The sequence below is a fragment of the Mesoplodon bidens genome (genome assembly GCF_964165515.1).
Source record: "Mesoplodon bidens genome assembly, chromosome: 13".
Lineage (NCBI taxonomy): Eukaryota > Metazoa > Chordata > Mammalia > Artiodactyla > Ziphiidae > Mesoplodon > Mesoplodon bidens.
In genome coordinates this window covers 74,684,065-74,704,494 of record NC_138169.1, presented here as the reverse complement: position 1 = coordinate 74,704,494, position 20,430 = coordinate 74,684,065, and the positions used below count along the sequence as shown (strand labels likewise).

The 20,430-nt window shown below is 42.4% G+C and overlaps 1 protein-coding gene across 2 annotated transcripts in view; it reads left to right on the top strand.

The window, feature by feature from the left end:
- The window catches only part of CCBE1 (collagen and calcium binding EGF domains 1), a 227,679-nt gene that overhangs the window by 171,199 nt on the left and 36,050 nt on the right, over window positions 1–20,430 (top strand). For both annotated transcript variants that reach the window (XM_081253027.1, XM_081253028.1), the window contains exon 3: window positions 16,472–16,524. In XM_081253027.1, coding sequence (XP_081109153.1) covers window positions 16,472–16,524 — 53 coding nt within the window. The remainder of the gene's footprint in view (window positions 1–16,471; window positions 16,525–20,430) is intronic.

Genomic DNA, 20,430 nt, shown 5'->3' with positions numbered 1-20,430 from the left:
TTTTCAAAGACCATGTTGTGGTTGAACATTTCTTATGTTCTGTGTCTTTACACAAGTGATTATACAAGTGATTGTGTAAGCTCTTTTTATCTTATGATTCTTTCTACTTCCCAGGGTCAACGTTCAATTATTAGCTGATTCAGTGTAAACTAACATACTGTTTAATCTTCAGGCTTTCCCATATTTCACAGGGCTTCATCAAAACCTATAAATATTCATTTAATATATATTTTAACTCCATACGTTGAGGGAAGACAGAGGAGAGTAACAACAACAATAACCACTACTACTGTTACTGTTACTATTACTACCGCTCTCATTATCATTGTCCCTTTCTTGGCCATTTCCTATATAAGAGGAACTATACCAAGTGCTTTATCCATCTAATTTAATGTTCAAAATAACCCTAATAATGTATATATTGATACTGCATTTTTCAGAAGAAGAAACTGAAGTGTAAGTTTATAACTTGTATTCTTGAAACGAGGAAGTGGTGGAATCAGGTTTCAAACCCAGTTCTGCCTGACTTCACAACAGTTGTCCAGGACTTCCCTGGTGGCACAGTGGTTAAGAATCTACCTGCCAGTGCAGGAGACACAGGTTCAATCCCTGGTCCGGGAAGATCCCACATGCCGTGGAGCAACTAAGCCCATGCACCACAACTACTGAGCCTGTGCTCTAGAGCCCATGAGCCACAACTACTGAGCCCACGTGCTGTAACTACTGAAGCCCACAGGCCTAGAGCCACTGCTCCGCAATGAGAGAAGCCACCACAATGAGAGTCCAGTGCACCACAACCAAGAGTAGCCCCCATTCGCCACAACTAGAGAAAGCCAGCGTGCAGCAACAGAGACCCAAGCAGCCAAAAAAAAAGGGTTGTCCATACTACGATACGATTCAGTGTCTCCAGGTTTTTGTATCTGTTAATAGTTTTGATTCATTCAGGCTTCCTAAATGCCGAGGCCTATGTTGCCACTAAGAAAGGGTCAAGAATGAACATCCTGGGACAACTTAGTCTGGATAGGGTGGCCAAGTTGCCATGCATCCCCTGGATTCTGGTTCCAGCAGCCTCGCTGAACAGTCTTGGACAACTTGCCTAGACTATCTGAATCTCCCAGTTCTTGATTACAAACAGCAGAGCACATATTATTTACTCCAGATAAAGTTGAATATTTTTGGCCCCTGGAGATAACTGATTTGTCATTATTTCATGCAAGAAACATTACTGGAGTTACACACTCCTTACTCTCTGCCCATTACTCCTGCCAGAGCCTAATTCCTTCTGTACCTTGTAATACAGAAAAGGAGGAAGGAAGGAAGGATGAGAGCCCACAGGAGGCCAGGAAAGATTAAAAAAAAAAAAAAGGAAGATAAAGCGATAACCCATAACTTATAAATAGTGTCTCAGATAGGTTCTTCCCAAGGAAAGAGTTCTGGCCAAGTTCAGTTCAGCCAAAATGTGTTGAATATCTGGTCTTTCAGACATTGGACTAAGTGCTCAAGGAAATTAAGACTCGATTCCTGCCTTGGAGGAGTTCATGATCAGTTAGAGGAGACAGACTGAGTATGATGGTAGAGACGTACATGTCCTCGAATGACCCGAAGGTGTTCTCTGTAGAGCTACCTTTATCGTAGAGCCAAAAGCTATACCTTGTTGTCACAGAGCATACTTATTTCTTTAAGGCACTACCTCTTAAAATTTGCAAAAAATGGAAAGAAATCATAATAAATGACAGACTCCATAATACACTCAATACAGGGATGCAGGCAGCCTCTCCCTTCTAATTAAATGATGCTTCAGCCGTCAAGGAGCTTAAGTTGTTTTAAAGATGGATATATGGGCTTCCCTGGTGGCGCAGTGGTTGAGAGTCTGCCTGCCGATGCAGGGGACACGGGTTCGTGCCCCAGTCTGGGAAGATCCCACATGCCGCGGAGCGGCTGGGCCCGTGAGCCGTGGCCGCTGAGCGTGAGCGTCCGGAGCCTGTGCTCCGCAATGGGAGAGGCCACAACAGTGAGAGGCCCGCGTACCGCAAAAAAAAAAGGATATACCTTCCACCAGGAACATCCATTCCTGCACCTTAGAAATCGGTATCGAATTGAGCCATGTGTTGACCCACACATGTTCTACTCCTCCGAGCCATCACTTGAAGCAAATTTGTCTAGAGGTCATTACTGAGCTGTAGGTCCTAGCAGAGCCAGGGCTGCCATACTGCTTCCCTGTGGCTCTTGGGCTGTCCTGCAAAACCTACCACACATGCCATGTCTGAGAGTCCACCGGAAGTTCTCGTTACTTTCCCATGTGTTTGCAAAACACTTCAAGATGTCTGCTCACTCATACCAACATCCGGAATGATCAGGGACTGATTTCTTAAAACAAGTTCTTCTAATTCATGGTGGTGTTTTGTTTTTTTTCCGGGGGGGTGCGGGGGATTAAGGGTATGCAGTTTTTGAACCATATTTCTTTTTCTCTGATGAAAAAATACTCATAAATGGAATATTTCATACTACTATTAATAGTTTTGCATAAAATGGATAATTCCTTAGAAACGGAATTTTTTTTAATCAACCTCAATGGAGTATATAAGTTACATTTGATAAAATGCACCAATTTTAAGTGGACAGTTCTATGAGTTTTGACAAAGTATACACCCATGTGACCACAATGAAGATACAGACATTTTCATCACCCTAAAATCCAGGGAAGACGTTAAAGATCACCCTAGTCCAAAGCCCTTTGTCTCCTGGAGTGGGAAGCAGAGACGCAGAGTGAGACAGTGACTTGCTTGAGCGCTTATGTCTAGTTTGTCAGCTTCCTTGATAGCATTTCTCCCACCAGTCCTTCTCTTTGTCTCTCTGGCTTCCTTACTCGATCCAGTTCTTCCGGGAGGAGGTCTCCCCAGATCATGTCCTTGGCACACGCCTTCCCCGTGCGTTTTTATCCAGTGCTCTTCTTCAGCTGTCCCTCTGAAGACCGTCTCTAGCACACCTCCACCCTCACCATGCCCTTGAGCTGTGTAAGACCTCAGACATTCCAAACAATTATATCCACAGTGAATTGCATTAATACCTTCTAGTCTTCCCCAGATTCGTGCTATAAAAACTTCTGTATTTCGGTCTTTTCCGATGTAGCCTGCCTTGGTTATCGGTGACCCTCATCCTCCAGACAGCTACACTACAATCAGTCTCTAGTCTTGGACTTCTCTGTTTTCCTTATTCCCCACATCCAGTGTGTTAGGAAATCCTCTAGATACTCCTCCAACATTTCTTTAAAATCTGTTCTCATTTTGTAATTCCCACTGCCCTGTTTTAGACCTTCTGAATCTGTTGCCTGAAATATTTCAGTAGCCTTTTTAACACCTTTCTGTGCCTGCATCCTTTTCTTTCCAATGTCTCAACTGGACCTAGACTGTGGCTCTCTGACCTACAATTAAATAAGGTTCAGACTTGGGAGGCACAGCCTAAAAGCTGTCTGAGGATATCCTGAGCCAAGGACGGGAAGTTTTTTCCCAGAGGGAAGCTGAGATTGCAAGACAGAGGAGCTGGATTGGGGACCAAGCTGGAGAAGCAAGACTGGTAGGTAGTGAGCGTGGGACCCCTTCATATGGGGCCTGATACATCCTCTGGGACAGGAGCCACTCCAGTGGGCCACACACTTCTGCAGCCCCTGAAACGGACTTAATACTCTTGCCTCTGTACTGAGAGAATACATTTCACTCGTGTTCCGGTGCTTTGAATGCTCTGTCCTGTGTTATGCAGAATTGTGTGTATATGTATATATATTTCTCCCACGTTCGTTATCTTCAAGGACCACATTTAAATCTTAATCATCTCCACATCTTCTGAAACACCCACATCTTCTGTAACACCCAGGTCAGGGCAGAGGTGGCCTCTGGAGGCCTGCAATCTGGGTTCATGTCCAGCTCAGCTACTAATTTGAACAAGTCACTTAAATATTCTGGGCTTCAGTTTTCCCATCTGTTAAAAAAAAAAGAAAAAGAAAAAGGTGGTTATGAGAATTAAATAATCTATGGAAAATGCTTGGCTTGGTGTGTAGTAAGCTCTCAATTAAGTGGTGGTTGAATTAAATCAAACTTAATGCTTCTAGTTCTGAATTAATCTGAATTGACATTTTTAATGGGACATTGGATCATTATTTATGTAGTTCGGTATCTTAAATAGAAGATCCCTGCTCTCATCTGTAAATGATCTGGAGGTAGCAATCCCACTTTTGGTGGTGTGTGAATTTCTCCCTCCAGTGACTTAGACCTGAAGTAATGTCAGTTGTATTTTGTTTTCCGTAAGGGATTTATGTGTGTGAGTTATGGGATATGTCATGTCATATGATTAATCGGGTCCCTTCTGTCTTTCAAAGACATTACAAGTAAGATCTCTAAGACTTCCTCATTAATTCCCAAGTGACTGACCCCAGACAGAAGTCTGAATCAGCAACTTGTGTTTACGTGTTCCTGTACCGAGCTGTCTCTGGGAATGCCTCATTTACATGGTGAGGTGCAGGAAAGGGGGCCGAGCAGCACCGGTGAAACTCTGCCCACGTGTGGAACGAAGGATCGTAGCCCTGTGAAAGCAGAGAGTTCTTTAGCTTTGGGTAATTTACAAGGAAGGTTCAGACATTTACATTTCAAGGGTCAGCATTTCATAAGGCTCAAGGGCTCCACGCACAGTGGCTGAGAAGGATAAAAGGCTGTGTCTTCTCTAAGCGCAATTTGGGTTACTAACCTTTGCATTTCAGTAGCCTTTCTCCCCTGGCTTTATTTCCTTCAGTCATTTTAGCTTTTGTGGGGGTGAAGGTGGGTGGGAGCAGGAACTAGGCTCCTATAACTGAAACCAACAATAATAACTTAAACAAGATAGAAGTTTGTTTCTCTTGCACGAAACTGTTCAGGCATCCTTAGCTCATATGGTGGCTGGGCGGCATCCTGCGCTTACCTCCTTGTATGTTGATGCACCCGTTGCTGACGTGTTGATCTCATTGTCCAAGATGGCACGCCGCCTCCGGTCATGCGTGGGTCATTCCCACTCGTGGGAAGGTGAAGGGGGTGGGTCGCACCCCTTCCACTTGAGGGTGATACCTGAACGCTGCACACATCAAGGCTACTCACGTCCCACTGGCCAGGCTTATTCACAAGGCCGTACGTGGTGGATGAGAGGCTGGGAAATGGCTCCTTTATTCTGGGTGGTTATGTGCCCAGCTTATAATTTGGGGTTTTATCACAAAAGAAAAAGAAGAGGAAGTAGAGGAGGGGGAACAGCTAGCTATCTCTGCCTCAGTAATGACTTTCTGGAAATGCAGCTGTTGGGGTTAATTTGAGGCTTTTACTAGGGAAAAAAATAGAAGGCAATATATACCTTTAGGCCAACCCTGCCTGCCCACCACACCCAGGCCCGAGGTAAGCCTCAGGATTCTGTGGGCCCAGGTTAGCCTTGTGGTGCACCCACCGAGGAGATGAGCCCATGTAAGGGTAGGGGGTGGTCTGTGTGAGCTGCCGGTCCAAGCCTTTGCTTATGAGTGTAAATACACTTGACCCTTAGACAACGCGGGGATAAGGGGCTCCAACCCTCACATGGTCGAAAAACCCCTGTAACTTATAGTTGGTTCCTCTGTATCCGAGAATTCAACCAGCAGCAGATCATGGAATACTGTAGTATTATTTACTATCGGAAAACATCCTCGTATAGGTGGACCCACATTGTTCCCGGGTCAGAGGTAGATGTCTGAAAGTCAGTAGAAAATTGAAAACTTTTAAAGAGAAGAGCCCGTGTGCCTGCAGAGTATATTATCCCCAGTGAAACACAGTTAATTGTGGGGTGTTTTGGGGGTTTTTTGTTTGTTTTTTGGCCTCGCGCCATGTGGGATCTTAGTTCCCCGACCAGGGATCAAACCCGTGCTCCCTACAGTGGAAGTGCAGAGTCTTAACCACTGGGCCACCAGGGAAGTCCCAAAACAGAATTAATTTAGAAACTGGAAAGAATTTTTAAAGAAATTCTCCTTAGTGCCCTCGAAGAAATTCTAGAGAAGGATCGCATCTTAAATAAAACAAGCCCTGTGGACCAAAGAACGTTTGGGAAGAAGAAGGAGGCAATGTTTAGAAACAGGCTTATGGGTTATTTGCCTTTGAGCTCTGGCTCCGTCCAGGATGCTATTCTATCCCATGTTAGTAGTGAGAAGTTAACTTTTTCCTCTGAATTTTAAAATATAACGTCTTCTCTTTACGAAAGTAACACCTGATGATTATACAAAACTTAGAAAATACAGGCAAGCAAAATGAAGGCAATTTCGATGCCTGGAAATTTGCAGTTTAGGTGTCAGAGAGGTGAGAGTTGAGATCCTGAGGCTGGATCCACCTTTGAAGAAGAGAAAGGAGTGTGTTTCCGTTGTGTTATATTCATTCGGGAATATAACCGATATTTTATAATAACTTTAAATGTAGTATAATCTATAAAAATATTGAATCACTATGTTCTACACCTGAAACTGATATAACATTGTAAATCAACTATACTTCAATAAATAAAGAAGTTAGTAAATAAGACGACAGGAGTGAGGAAACAAAACTGCAGAGAAAGTCCAGAGTGGGAGGAGAAGGAAGGAGGAACAGTCAGGAAACTTCTGGACTGCCTTGGTAACCACCGCAGATGACTTGTATTGCTCCATTTATCATGAATATTTTAGTGCCTGAAGATAGGATTTTCTTGATGAATGCTACCCTAGAATATTACTAATAACACTGAGGTGTTTGTAGAATGCTTAGAGAGTTAAGAATAGAATAAAAATAAATCAACAACTAGGGCTTTGTGTCCTACAGTGTCACTGCATACGATGAACCATGTTGCTGCAAGGAATAATCTCCACTTTCCAGGCTCTGTCTGTGGACAGTGACCCACGGAGTAGGACACGATTCACAGCTATCAGCGCCTCGGAAAATTAGCGACCGTAGGAACACATGTGAGCAGAGATGCACTGGTTTAAATGTGTCCCACAAGTGGGGGAAATGTTCCATTAAAATCCTCCCTAAGGCAAGCCTATTAAACCAGTTATTTGAGGTGCAAAAAGAATGAAAATCCTATTAAATAGTACACTAAATCCCTAAAGCAATTGCTTAATAATTACTGTATATTGATTCCAGGTGACTTGGTCAAAAGCAGTTGGGTTGAAACCTAGTCGGTCCAGTTTGTCCAAAATATAACTGCTCAGTTTCTGGGTTAAGCGAGCCATGCTGGGTGCCTATCTGCTCAAACACGCTCCTGAGCGTGACTCCTTACCCAACTTTCAAAATCACAAGCTTCTGAAACTGTTGTCAAGCCTGGCATTAGAAATGTACCAAACCACCCTGAAAAGACCCCTTTATTATTTTATTTTCTCTTACTACATACAAAATCAGTACCTGGTCATTACAGAAAAATCCGGAAACACACAAAAGCAAATATGAGGCGCCCTCTTGTAGCTCACCCGCATGCAAAGGACCACAAGTACACAGTGTCTTCATTTTTGCTGTAAAAATTTCACCACCTGTGTATATATAAGCATATACATAGATACACGTTTGTTTTATTTTGTTTTTCACAAAGATAATACCAAACTACCTTTTCCCATTTGTTATAATTTTTTATTATGTTTCAGAAATGATCAACTTATCACCTGATTAGGGAAAAGGCAGTCAGCGAACAAGATGATAACGAGGGTTGATGAGGTAGAAAACTCATTTGGGGAGGCAAGGAAGGAGGAAAAAATGTGTGAGAAGGGAGCTGGGGTGTCTAGTGTTGGCATCCTTGCAAAGAGGAAGTTAATCAATCCCAAGTTCTTATCTCTTTAACGTCAGCCCTGTACTCCAGTCAGCCCTTGGCTGAGGTCCTTGACCCTGGGGTCTGAGGAACACTGGTGTACCAGGGAGATAGGGAGACGCTGGCAGGCACATCACGTGAAGGTGCCTGCACGTGTTCTCAGCCTGCAGCCGGGGCTTTTGTCCACACGCCCCGCCTCTGCAGGGCTCCAGGGTCCTTAAAGTTGGCCATCACAGTGAGGACACAGCAGGAAAACCACATTTCCTTCTACATTTTCCAATGGACTTAACATATGCCAGCACTGTCCTAAGCTGCATCTTAACTTATGAAATCCTCCCACCAAGCCAATGAGGTGAGTACTATTACTCTCCCATTTTACACAGAAGGAAATCAAGTTAGAGGGACTTTACATCACTTGTCTAAGGCCCCACAGCTGGAAAGCAGCGGTGCGTGGATTCAGACCCAGGTAGTACATCCCCAGGGAGCAGGGTCCTAACTACCAGCTCTTCTGCTTTTTGGGTAGGTGCACGATGAATGTTTGTTGAATGAATAAATTATCACTTGCAGCCTTGGAGGATAAATACCTTTTAGTTATAACTTTAACTCCATGTGAGAATAACCTTTTCACATGCGTTTAAAGACATTTTTTTTTCTGTAATTCACACAATTAAAACCCACATGAAACCATGACCAGGGTGTTCATGGTTAGAGGGATCACTTCAACAGCGTTCCTTCCTCACTTGATCATTTTGTGTATATGTGGTAAAATATACATAATATAAAATTTACCATTTTAGCCGTTTTTAGGTGTGTAGTTCAGTGGCATTAAGTACATTCACATTGTTGTGCAAGCATTACCACCATCCACCTCCAGAACTTTTTCATCTTCCCAAACTGACATTTTTGACCCATCTGTAACCTGTGTCGAAATTTCCTTCCTTTTGAAAGATGAATAATATTTCGTTGTGTATATATACCACATCTTGTTTATCCAGTCATCTGTCGATGGACATTTGGATTGTTTATACCTTTGGCTATTGTGAAAGATGCTGCTATGATCAAATATCTACTGGAGTCTGCTTTCTGTTCTTTTGGGTACATACCCAGAAGTGGAATTGCTGGATCATGTGGTAACTCTATTTTTTTTTTTTTTTTTTTTTTTTTTGCGGAACCACTAACTGTTTTCCTCATTTGATTTTGACCACCAGTAATTGTGCACCAGTAATAGTGATTATACCTAAAATACTCCTTAGGAGTCTTTTAATATCGTCACTGAGATTTGGCAGTAACAAGCTTATATGTAGATGAATAAATAGGTTTGTTTGGGTTGGCTTGTTCGTTTGCTGATGCCATAGTAGACATGATATTATTCCATTTGCCTGGGAGGAGCACTTTCTGGTTAAAAGGCTGGAACCAGGCATGTCTAGCTGGGAGGTGAGTCATTTCGTTGGGCTCTGTTCTCAGGTCATCTGGTGTGAAAGGAAGTCTAGTAGCTCCTACAAAGTCATGCAAAGCTCGATAAAAGTTTCCCCAAAGGAAGAAAGTTAAAAGGAAGAGAGGAAAGCTTCCTCACTCTAAGGAGCTTGACCAAAAGATCCAGGACCACTGTTAGATGCTCAAGCCTTTAATATTAGCCCCAAGGGATCCGTGGTCTGTGTTCTTCCTGGCAGAAGTTTCTCATGGGCCCCCGGCTCGGGCATACCACAGTGAGGTTGGGCTGGTAAGAATAAACGATGTCACTTGGCTCTATGCTTCCTCTGTCTCATCTGTCTTCATTTAGGACGGACTAGCTGAGGATGTGAGGAACCCACCATCTGTCTGCCTTTAGAAGCCGTCACCAGGAGGGCTTCACTATCTTGGAATGAAATATTAAATTGGAAGCGTTCTTTATTTTTTTAATCTTTATTTTATATGGACTATAGTTGCTTTACAGTGTTGTGTTCGTTTCAGGTGTTCGGCAAAGTGATTCAGTTATACATATACATGTATCTATTCTTTTTCAAATTCTTTTCCCCTTTAGGTTATTACAGAATATTGAGCAGAGTTCCCTGTACTATATAGTAGGTCCTTGTTGGTTATCTATTTTAAATACAGTAGTGAGTGTATGTCAATCCCAACTCCCAATTTCTCTCTCCCTCCACCACCCTCTTTCCCCTTTGGTAACCATAAGTTTGTACTCTGTGTCTATGAGTCTGTTTCTGTTTTGTAAATAAGTGCATTTGTATCATTTTTTTAGATTCCACCTATAAGCTGTATCATGTTGATATTTGTCTTTCTCTGTCTGACTTACTTCACTCAGTATGATAATCCATGTTGCTGAAAATGGCATTATTTCATTCTTTTTAATGGCTGAGTAACATTCTGTGGTATATATGTACCACATCTTTATTCATCTGTCGATGGACATTTAAGTTGCTTCCGTGCCTTGGCTATTATAAGTAGTGCTGCAGTGAACATTGGGGTGCATGTATCTGAAAGGGTTCTTTAAAAAACATTTGGGAACTCTGTGTGCCTGGGCAGAATTATCTACTCATGGGTGGGTTAGGTGCTCCTTGGTATCCTAGTCTTGAGCTTCTTGGGTACAGTTTTCCAAAAGAATATACCTTCTGCCTCTTGCCCAGTAGGCAAAGGATATCAGGCTAACTTCTTCGGTTTGAGGTGGGAACAGGAAGTCTAATTTCTCATCAGACTTTCAGGTCATCTTGCTTTCTTCTGGCCTCCACTTTCCTCAGTATCTGGCATCTCCAGTTTCAACGGCTTACCGAGGTTCTGCAGGGTCGGTTGGCTGGTCTCTCCATGATCACCTCTTCTAGAAGCACTCAGGTTTGAAGTTATCCCACTTTGCAAAATCACTTCCCATTCTTCTGTCCACAGGCCATGTTCATATTCAGCTAACCCTTGAACAACATGAGCTTGAACTGTACAGGTCCACTTAATACACAGATTTTTTTCAATAAGTATTCAGTACACAGTTGGCTCTCCATATCTATGGACGGTTATGGAGCACCAACTGTATTCATTGTACTCTGCCATTTTATATAAGGGACTGCAGCATCCGTGGATTTTGGTATATCGGGGCTCCTGAAACCAAGCCCCTGCAGTTAGCGAGGGACAACTGTGTTATGGTCCAGAGTTAGAAAGGTCTCCTAAATCCATGGGATATGAGTTTGCATTTTATTTCTTGTTCTCCTTGTTATTTGGAGTTAACTGGTGAAAGAAGACGATGACAAAGATGTTACTTTTCTATCATCTTGAAATCAGAAGTTTCTCTCCCTCCTCTCCCTTCCCCTTCTCTTTTGTTTTTGGAAGAAGAGATGGCATCTGCCATTGACTAAGAAATGTTAGAAAGAGATGAGTCATGAGAGGAAAGCATCTGGGAAGAGTTGCTTTTGCTGTTTTCTTGCTGTGTTCATAAAGCTGCGACTTAGAACACCATTCTGACCCCGAACCAGACCCTGTTCTAGGCACCTTTATTTTATTATCTATAATCCTTGCGTTAATCCTATAAAGCAAATTTTATTGTTCCTGTTTTATCCGTGAAGAATCTGAAGCTCAGCAAGTTTTAAGAAATGAGCCCAAGGTCACATCCTGAGCTCTTTTAAAATTAAAAAATTTTTTCTTTTTAATTTTAATTTTCTTTATTTTTTGGCTGTGTTGGGTCTTCATTGCTGCCCACGGGCTTTCTCTAGTTGTGGTGAGCGGGGGCTACTCTTCGTTGCGGTGCGCAGGCTTCTCGTTGCTGTGGCTTCTCTTGTTGTGGAGCACAGGCTCTAGGCGCGCAGGTTTCAGTAATTGTGGCCCACGGGCTTAGTTGCTCTGCGGCATGTGGGATCTTCCCGCACCCGTGTCCCCTACATTGGCAGGCAGATTCTTGTCCACTGTGCCACCAGGGAAGCCCACATCCCAAGCTCTTTAGAGGTCAGAGCCAGAATTGTAAGCCAGGTCTGCTTAACTCCAAAGCCTTTGCTCCATCTAGCTTGGCACCAAATTCTCTAAAAAGTGTAATTCTTTCTCTCATGTTTTAAAAAGCCTGGTATATTTGGTGCATGTCTAGGCAGCTATGCAAAGGAAACCTCAAGTAAATCTTAGGAAAATTTACTGTTGCCTTGGAGCAAGGGTTGAAATACGTCTTGCCTACTAACTCACTTGACCTTTCGAGGTCCCTTCTTCTGGCCCTCTAATTCTGTAGGCAGTGTTGTTGTTTTTTAATTCTTTTTGAGAATCTGGTAACTCACAGCAGACAGTTGGATGATGAGATCTCTGTTATCTTCATTTTCCCGATTTAGTTTTTCCTTCCAAAAGCTTTCACACACACTTGGCTGGTGGGATATATTTCTGGCTGCATAGTTTTTATTTATGATTTTTAAATGTGTGTTAATACTTAGGGGCACCCAGGGGAAACATCCACAGACTTTCCTGATTACCAGATGTCACCCTTTCTATGTAACAACCATCTAATCGCCACTTCCCCTTGCCAAGAAATGAGAAAAGCATTTGCATTTGGAAAAAGCACGCTGTGGCAACGTGAAGCGTATTAAGGACTGCCTCCCCTGATTCCACTTGAGCTTTTCCTGTCTTAGTTTGTTTTCTAAAAGATAAAAACCGCACAGCCATGCTCGCAGTTAGATCTAATAAGTGTCTGTGCTTGCATAATGAGGAGATTTCAGTTTGGCTGGCTCAACTTCATTATACGTGAATTATATTGTAAGTAATCTCTGAAACAGTATAACATGTATGGCCAGTGTTTATTTTGTGATGCTTTGGACTATTTCACTGTTTACATGGTGACTTATGACTGATGGGTGTTTAATACTCAAAATAATGCCGTGTTCCCAGGAGGGTACAGTGGAGCCTCCAACCTCCTCCTCTCGTGCAGAGAGTGTTAGCTATGCAGTTAAGAAAAAACAGCCAAGGGGAAGTTAGTTCTTCGCTGAGCGGATATTTAAATGAAGCATGTCCATCCTGAAGCTCAGATTTTCTGACAGAGCTCCGTAGCCTCTTGAAAGCATATCAAATCACTATGTTATCATTTAATTCCATAAAAAAGCAAATGACAGGTGACTTTTGGCTCCACTGTGTGCATGGTCCCAAGCCCTTGAAATGCTCAGAAAGGTTAGAGTGCCCAAGTTTAATGTCTTAGATGTAGAAAAACAGATTATAAGGATTTCCTCCACTTGCATGAACTTTAAAATGCCATAGAACATCTCAGAGGCAATACCTTAGATATGCCATTTAGGTAGAAACAAACAAATAGAACCATATGTTTAAACGTGGTGTTATACTTGAGATGTATCAGAAGCACATGGTTTGCCCCTCCCTCCAACTTTCTCATGAATCACTCGAGTTTCGAATCATCTAGTGCACTGCTTCCTCCTATAGTTTTCTGTAGGACAGCCTTAAGTAATACAGTAAGTAATATCTGTGAAATTTTAATGAATGCTCTGTTAAGCCAGTTTTCTTTTTGGTTGTTAGGAACTTGGACTTTCTTTTTTTAAATTACTTAATTAATTTTATTTATTTTATGGCTGTATTAGTTCTTTGTCGCTGCACTCGGGCTTTCTCTAGCTGCGGCGAGTAGGGGCTACTCTTCATTGCAGTTCGCAGGCTTTTCATTGTGGTGGCTTCTCTAGTTGCGGAGCACGGGCTCTAGGCACCCAGGCTTCAGTAGTTGTGGCACGCAGACTCAGTAGTTGTGGCTTGTGGGCTCTAGAGCGCAGGCTCAGTAGTTGTAGCGCACGGGCTTAGTTGCTCTGTGGCGTGTGGGATCTTCCCGGACCAGGGCTCAAACCCGCGTCCGCTGCATTGACAGGCAGATTCTTAACCACTGCGCCACCAGGGAAGTCTGGAACTTGGACTTTCTTAAACCATGGAAAACTAGGCAGAGTTTATTTCATAGAATGTAAAGGTAGGTCTCCTACCACTGTTACAAATAATAATCATCATAAATTTATACCCCACGGGCTTTTCTTGTCATGTAAAATTACAATGCGGTTGCAGATATTGGGGAATTAGGTCTAATGGGAAGACTCTGGACGTTGCCCCAGATCGCTCATATCAGTAAATTACATATACATAAGTATTTCCTTTTAACATAAAATATGTCAATGAGAGATTATAAAATAATATATACTGAGTGGACAAGTACAGGCAGGCAACTGTATCCTTTGTTGAGGGTGGGGTTGAGCTTAGCTGTTTCACTCAAGTCTGCTTTGGGAGCATCCCAAATGCCATTGTTTTTATAATGGAAGCCCACTTATTTTGCTTTGGAAGTAGGATTATCTGCTGCATCTGGGCTGCACGTGAGATGTTACAGGAAGGAATGAGGTAATACTGCTAAACCCGGTTAGGCATCAGAATGTTCTCGTACTAGATGTGATGTTTATAAATTGTATAAAGTAATAAAAATTTTCTGAATTTTTAAAGCTTGGGGAAGAGATTGCTTAAGTTTCTCCTATGAGTGGTCATTCACTTAGCAGACCAGTTCACAAAAATTGATTTGACCAGTAAGATTACACTGACTTGCAAAAGTAGAAAATAATGCCGTTAAATTATTTTTTACTAAGATGGGATGGAAAAAATGCATTTAACTTTGTCTCTTCTTAAAGAGACAGAAGGTCTTGTCTAGTCCGGTCGAAGGTTCTGGCCATTTGATGAAAGTGGAAACTTGCTTTAAGACACAGATAATGCCTAATTTTCCAAATCAGTGGTTTGTGCCCCTGATTTCGTATATACAGGTGACATGTTAACACAGGTGGCATGATAGGTTGCAGGTGATATGCAGTTCCTAGCTGGTAGATGCTATTTAACTTAATCCCTTTCTGTTCCACCTGGAAAGCATATCCAAATGCAGATGAGTCAGAATGACATTGCGATGAGAATAACCTTGAATCTGATTTCTCTTATGGTTACAAAGAAGAGTATTTTTAATGGTAGTTTAACCATTATAGTCAACTCAAAATATCTTGGTAAGTTCTTGAGATTTTCAGATTCACAGGGCCCTGGTTAATTCTTGCTCTCTGATTTAACATACACTGATGTTGGAAGTGGTAAAGGGAAGCTTACTTAGAAAACCAGCTGGGAGAGGAGGGAAGGGAAAAGTGATGGAGATTGGAGAGTTGGAGAGCTGAGATTTCCTACTTTTTCATTCATTACAAGTATATCTTCCTTTATATCATTGAACATAGTTATATGTTTGCGTCTGATAATTCCAACCTCTGGGTTATCTTAGAGTTCACACCATTGATAGTCTCTTCCCTTGAGAATAGGTCACATTTATTCACGTTGTGTTGTAGAGACCCTGAATCTTGATACATTCGTCCAAAGAGTATTGATGTTTTCCTTTTAGCAGACAGTTAACTTGATTAGACAAAAAGTGAAAACTGGCCTGTGGAAGTGGCAGCTCAAGTCTTCATTAGCTGAGATGTTTTGCATCTGCTCTTCACACACATGGATTAGGGGTTACCAGAGACTTGGAGAGAGTTTATACACAAAATTCAGGGCTCTCCTTCTCTAGCACTATCCTTTCCAGGATTCCTTCTCAGTTTCTCATGGCTCTGGATCCCAAGGCTTTGTCCTCTGTTTGATCGGGCCAAAAAATACTGCAGGTTTTCTTTCAGACTTTTCGCTTCCACATGGCAACTGTGATCTGCAGACAGGATAAAGCCCTAAAAAGCAGGAAAATTACCCTCTGTCAGTCCCTTGTTGAAAATTTCAGCTCTCCTCCTAAATCTGTCTGATTTAACTCTCCGGAATCATCAGGTAGTTGTTTGCTTCTGTTTTGTCCAGAGTTTATTGTTGTTATCTGCAGAGGGGGCTGGTCTCTTAGGAGGTCACAACTCCATACCAGAGATATGATCCCTACAGTGGAGATTTGCATTTTGAACTGATGGCACCATTTCTTGGGCAGAGATGTAAGTCTTGGATGTTTATGTTAAAATTTGCCTGTTAGCCGTTCTTAAAATTAGATATTTTAGGTATCTTTAGGTACCTTATGTGGTACAGGTGTTTTTAAAAAAAAAAGGGGGGGGGGCTTCCCTGGTGGCACAGTGGTTGAGAGTCCGCCTGCCGATGCAGGGGACGCGGGTTCGTGCGCTGGTCCGGGAGGATCCCATGTGCTGCAGAGCGGCTGGGCCCGTGAGCCATGGCCGCTGAGCCTGCGCGTCTGGAGCCTGTGCTCCGCAACGGGAGAGGCCACAACAGTGAGAAGCCTGCGTGCCGCAGAAAAAAAGGGGGGTTGGTCAGAATGCTTGGGTTCCAGTCCCAGGCTTGATAATAATTAGTTACCTAATTATTATATGGTAATTATCAATCATTATGTTATAATTAGCCTAATGTTACTATAATTAGCTGATATAATTAGGAAGTCATGTGAATCCTTGACCTGTAGGATGATAAGCCACTAATCATCTAATATAAATATCTTGAAGTCTCAGGGTTAATTCACTTCATAGGATTCAAAGGATTAATGTCCTGTATTAAGTTTGGAAAAGGTGTGGTCATATGGTAGTGATAATATTTTTTCTTTTTATCTCAGATTCCCTCTACCCCGACTTTCCTTTACGCCTCAGTTCTTCCTGGGCGCAAGTTATTTCATTCAAAATCGCTAATTGTAAAGAATTTTATTTTTAATCTAACATATCACATTTAAAATGCATTTTTGTTTGTCTCTTAGGAGGAAGTGCTGCAAAGGGTATAAATTTGTCCTTGGACAATGCATCCCAGAAGGTATGTAATATAATGGATTATATCTTCTCACCTTGTTTATGACTAATAACCAGAGGTCTGTAAAGTTTAGAGGTACATGGAACATATGTACGTTATCGGTGCATGCATGTGTAATTTCTCTCTTTTTTTGGCTTTAAATTCTTCTAATGCCAATTTGGTTATACATGTCAGGCTCTATCTAAATCATTACATAGCATTTACATGTATATTGAGTAATTCCTGTATCTCCAGTTTTGTGTTGTAAAGGCTGTAATTCCCTAGTCAGTATTTCATGCACAGTTAGAACACAGCCATCTTCCCCAACCTCTCTACCTGCTTTTCATCTGCTAAACGTGAAGCCCCTTGATCAGCAAACACTGCTCAGCCCAGCACTGGAGAGACAGAGTGATGTAGGACGTGGGCCCAGCCCTCAAGCTGGGAGACAGCATGTGGATGGCATGGAATCAGAGAGGCCTGGATTTTAATCATGCTTCCATGTTGCTGTAATCCATTTGCACTGCTGTGACAAAAATACGTTAGACTGTGTGGAGGCTGGGAAGTCCAAGAGCAAGGCACTGGCAAGTCCCATGTCTGGAGAGCGCTTCCAGGTTCATAGACAGCCATCTTCTTGCTGTGTCTTCACATGGTGGAAAGGGCAAGGGAGCTCTCTGGAGTCTCTGTTATAAGGGCACTAATTCCATTTATGAGGGCTTCACCCTCGTGATCTAATAATCTCCCAAAGGCCCCCACCTAATACCATCACACTGGGGGTTAGGGTTTCAAAATATGAATTTCAGGAGGACACAAACATTCAGTCCATAACACACATGCTGCTAGCTATGACCTTGGGCATGTGACTTTCTAAACCTTAGTTTTTGCAGAAAGTGTTAGTACTTGACTCATGGTGGCTTTAAGAGGATTACCGCATGTAAAGTACTTGGAACAGAGGCTGGCTCTTATTAAGGGCTTGATAACTCGTGGTTTCTGTTATTACTAACAACTGCAATATGCATAGTAGAGACACGCATGTTGCAGAAGGGGCACGTAGTCCCACAGACCAGGGCGGTCAGAGGTGGTCTCGAGAAGGAGAGGAGTTTGGAGCTAGGTTATGAGGAAGGCTGCCCAGGACTTAGACAAGAAGGAGGAAGAGAACTGTAAAAGATTCCAGGCAGAGCACTGATACAGAAAACACTAAGAACTGTTGGAAGAGCATGAGATGAGTTTGCCCAGGGCTGGGCTGGGGACAGGTGAGTAGGTAATGTGAAATAGTTTTCTTCACTGTTGGCCAAGAATCCAGGTCTCTCTAGTGGACTTGGAGCCCAGCCAAGCTAATTATGTTGCATTATCTCATAGGGAGCAGTTTCTTTATCAGTTAGAGATAAATGAATCCTTCTTATTTATTGCTCTCTTTTACAGAAGAGTTCATTAAACCATAGCTGTCAACTCTGAGAAAGCTGCTTTAGGAAGGCTGGTTAGGAAATCTCTTCACATACGTTGGTTTATATTGGTCTCTCCAAGACAGAATTTCTCACTGCCAGCTAGTTCTGTTAGAGCTCGGTGGGAAAAAAAAACATAGAGGTCGGGCTTCCCTGGTGGCGCAGTGGTTAAGAGTCCGCCTGCCGATGCAGGGGACACGGGTTCATGCCCCGGTCTGGGAAGATCCCACGTGCCACGGAGCGGCTAGGCCCGTGAGCCATGGCCGCTGAGCCTGTGTGTCTGGAGCCTGTGCTCCGCAATGGGAGAGGCCACGACAGTGAGAGGCCCGTGTACCGCAAAAAAAAAAAAAAAAGTGCTAAAGAAACTGACATTGAAATGCACCAGGCAACTCATTTAAATGAAGCCCAGGCTATTTACAGTAGCCAGGACAGGAAGCAACCTAAGTGTCCATTGACAGATGAATGGATAAAGAAGATGTGGCACATATATACAATGGAATATTACTCAGCCATGAAAAGAAACGAAATTGAGTTATTTGTAGTGAGGTGGATGGACCTAGAGTCTCTGTGATACGGAGTGAAGTAAGTCAGAAAGAGAAAAACAAATACTGTATGCTAACACATATATATGGAATCTAAAAAAAAATGGTTCTGATGAACCTAGGGGCAGGACAGGAATAGAGATGCAGATGTAGAGAATGGATTTGAGGACACGGGGAGGGGGAAGGGGATGCTGGGATGAAGTGAGAGAGTGGCATGGACATATATACACTACCAAATGTAAAATAGATAGCTAGGGGGAAGCAGCCGCATAGCACAGGGAGATCAGCTCGGTGCTTTGTGACCACCTAGAGGGGTGGGATAGGGAAGGTGGGAGGGAGACGCAAGAGGGAGGAGATACGGGGATATATGTATATATATAGCTGATGCACTTTGTTATAAAGCAGAAACTAACACACCATTGTAAAGCAATTATACTCCAGTAAAGATGCTAAAAAAAAAATTAAGCCCAGTGTTTATAAAGTCTGCCACATGCAAAGAGCTTCTATTTAGCTGATTTTATAGCCTTCTCTTCAATATTTAGCTAATTTTATAGCTTTGCTTCTATTTAGCTATAATTTTTTTTAATATTTTAGCTATTGTATTTAACCATGAATCAGTTACAGCAGACATCCAAACAGGAAAAGGATCACCAGTCATTAGAGGAAAACCTACAAAAGAAACATACAGGAAAAAAAGAAAAAGAGTCTTAGAGAAAACTCCACACAGAAAGAAGAAAACTTCAAAGTAACTACCATTTATACATCAGTGAGTTACAAAAATGGTATAGCATCTATGGGACCAGAACATGGTGTTATTAAAAAAGATCATTCAAAGAAGAAATAAAGAGGGCTTCCCTGGTGGCGCAGTGGTTGAGAGTCCGCCTGCCGATGCAGGGGGCGCGGGTTCATGCCCCGGTCCGGGAGGATCCCACATGCCGCGGAGCGGCTGGGCCCGTGGGCCGTGGCCGCTGGGCCTGCGCGTTCGGAGCCTGTGCTCCGCAGCGGGAGAGGCCACAGCAGTGAGAGGCCTGCATACCCCCCCCCAAAAAAAAAGAAAAGAAAAAATAAAGAATCCTTGGAAATTAAAAGCATGATAAAATGAGAACAGGAAAATGGTTGGGAGATGAGATTGTGAAAATCTCTCAGGACCTGGAGCAAAAGATCAAAGAAATAAAAAATAGTAAAAAAAATATATATATATATGAGAATATTATTAGAGGACCAGTCCAGGGGATGCAACATCCAAATAAGAGTTCCACACAGAACAGAGGAAGAAGAAGAGAGTAAATCATTAAAGATATAATTCAAGAAAATTCTCTAGAATTGAAGGATATGAATTTCTAGATTAAAAGAGCCTACCAAAAATTGAAGGGGTCCCACATAAAGATGTCACTGTGAAATGTTAGTACTTTGGGGCAAAAAGAAAATACTAACATTTTTCAAAGAGGGAAAAATGAGATTTGAAAGATCAAGAATTAGAATCTTATAGGACTTATCCATAGCAGGACTGAAAGCTAGAAGACAGGGGAGCAGTTCCTTCCAAATTCTGAGGTAGCTTTCCAAGCCTAGAATTATATACCCTAACTAGCCATAAGGGTTGAAAAAAGACATTTTCAGGCACACATGATTTCAAACTTTTAAGTCCTGTAAGACCTTTCTCAGTCTCTCTCCCCTCCCACCTTGCTCACCCAGCCCTGTTCTCAGTACTAATAAGCCAGCAGCCAACAAGGCAGAAATGTGGTTTCCAGAGTCCCAGTCACAGAGTAGTAGCTCATGGAAGTGGAAGTTTGAAGCTAAGAGAGAAAGTTCACAACTACCCCCCCCCAAATATACAAAATAGTAATTATTTTTTATTGAAGTATAGTTGATATTCAGTATTGTTAGCTTCAGCTATACAGCAAAGTGATTCAGTTGTATATATATATATATTTCAGATTCTTTTACATTAT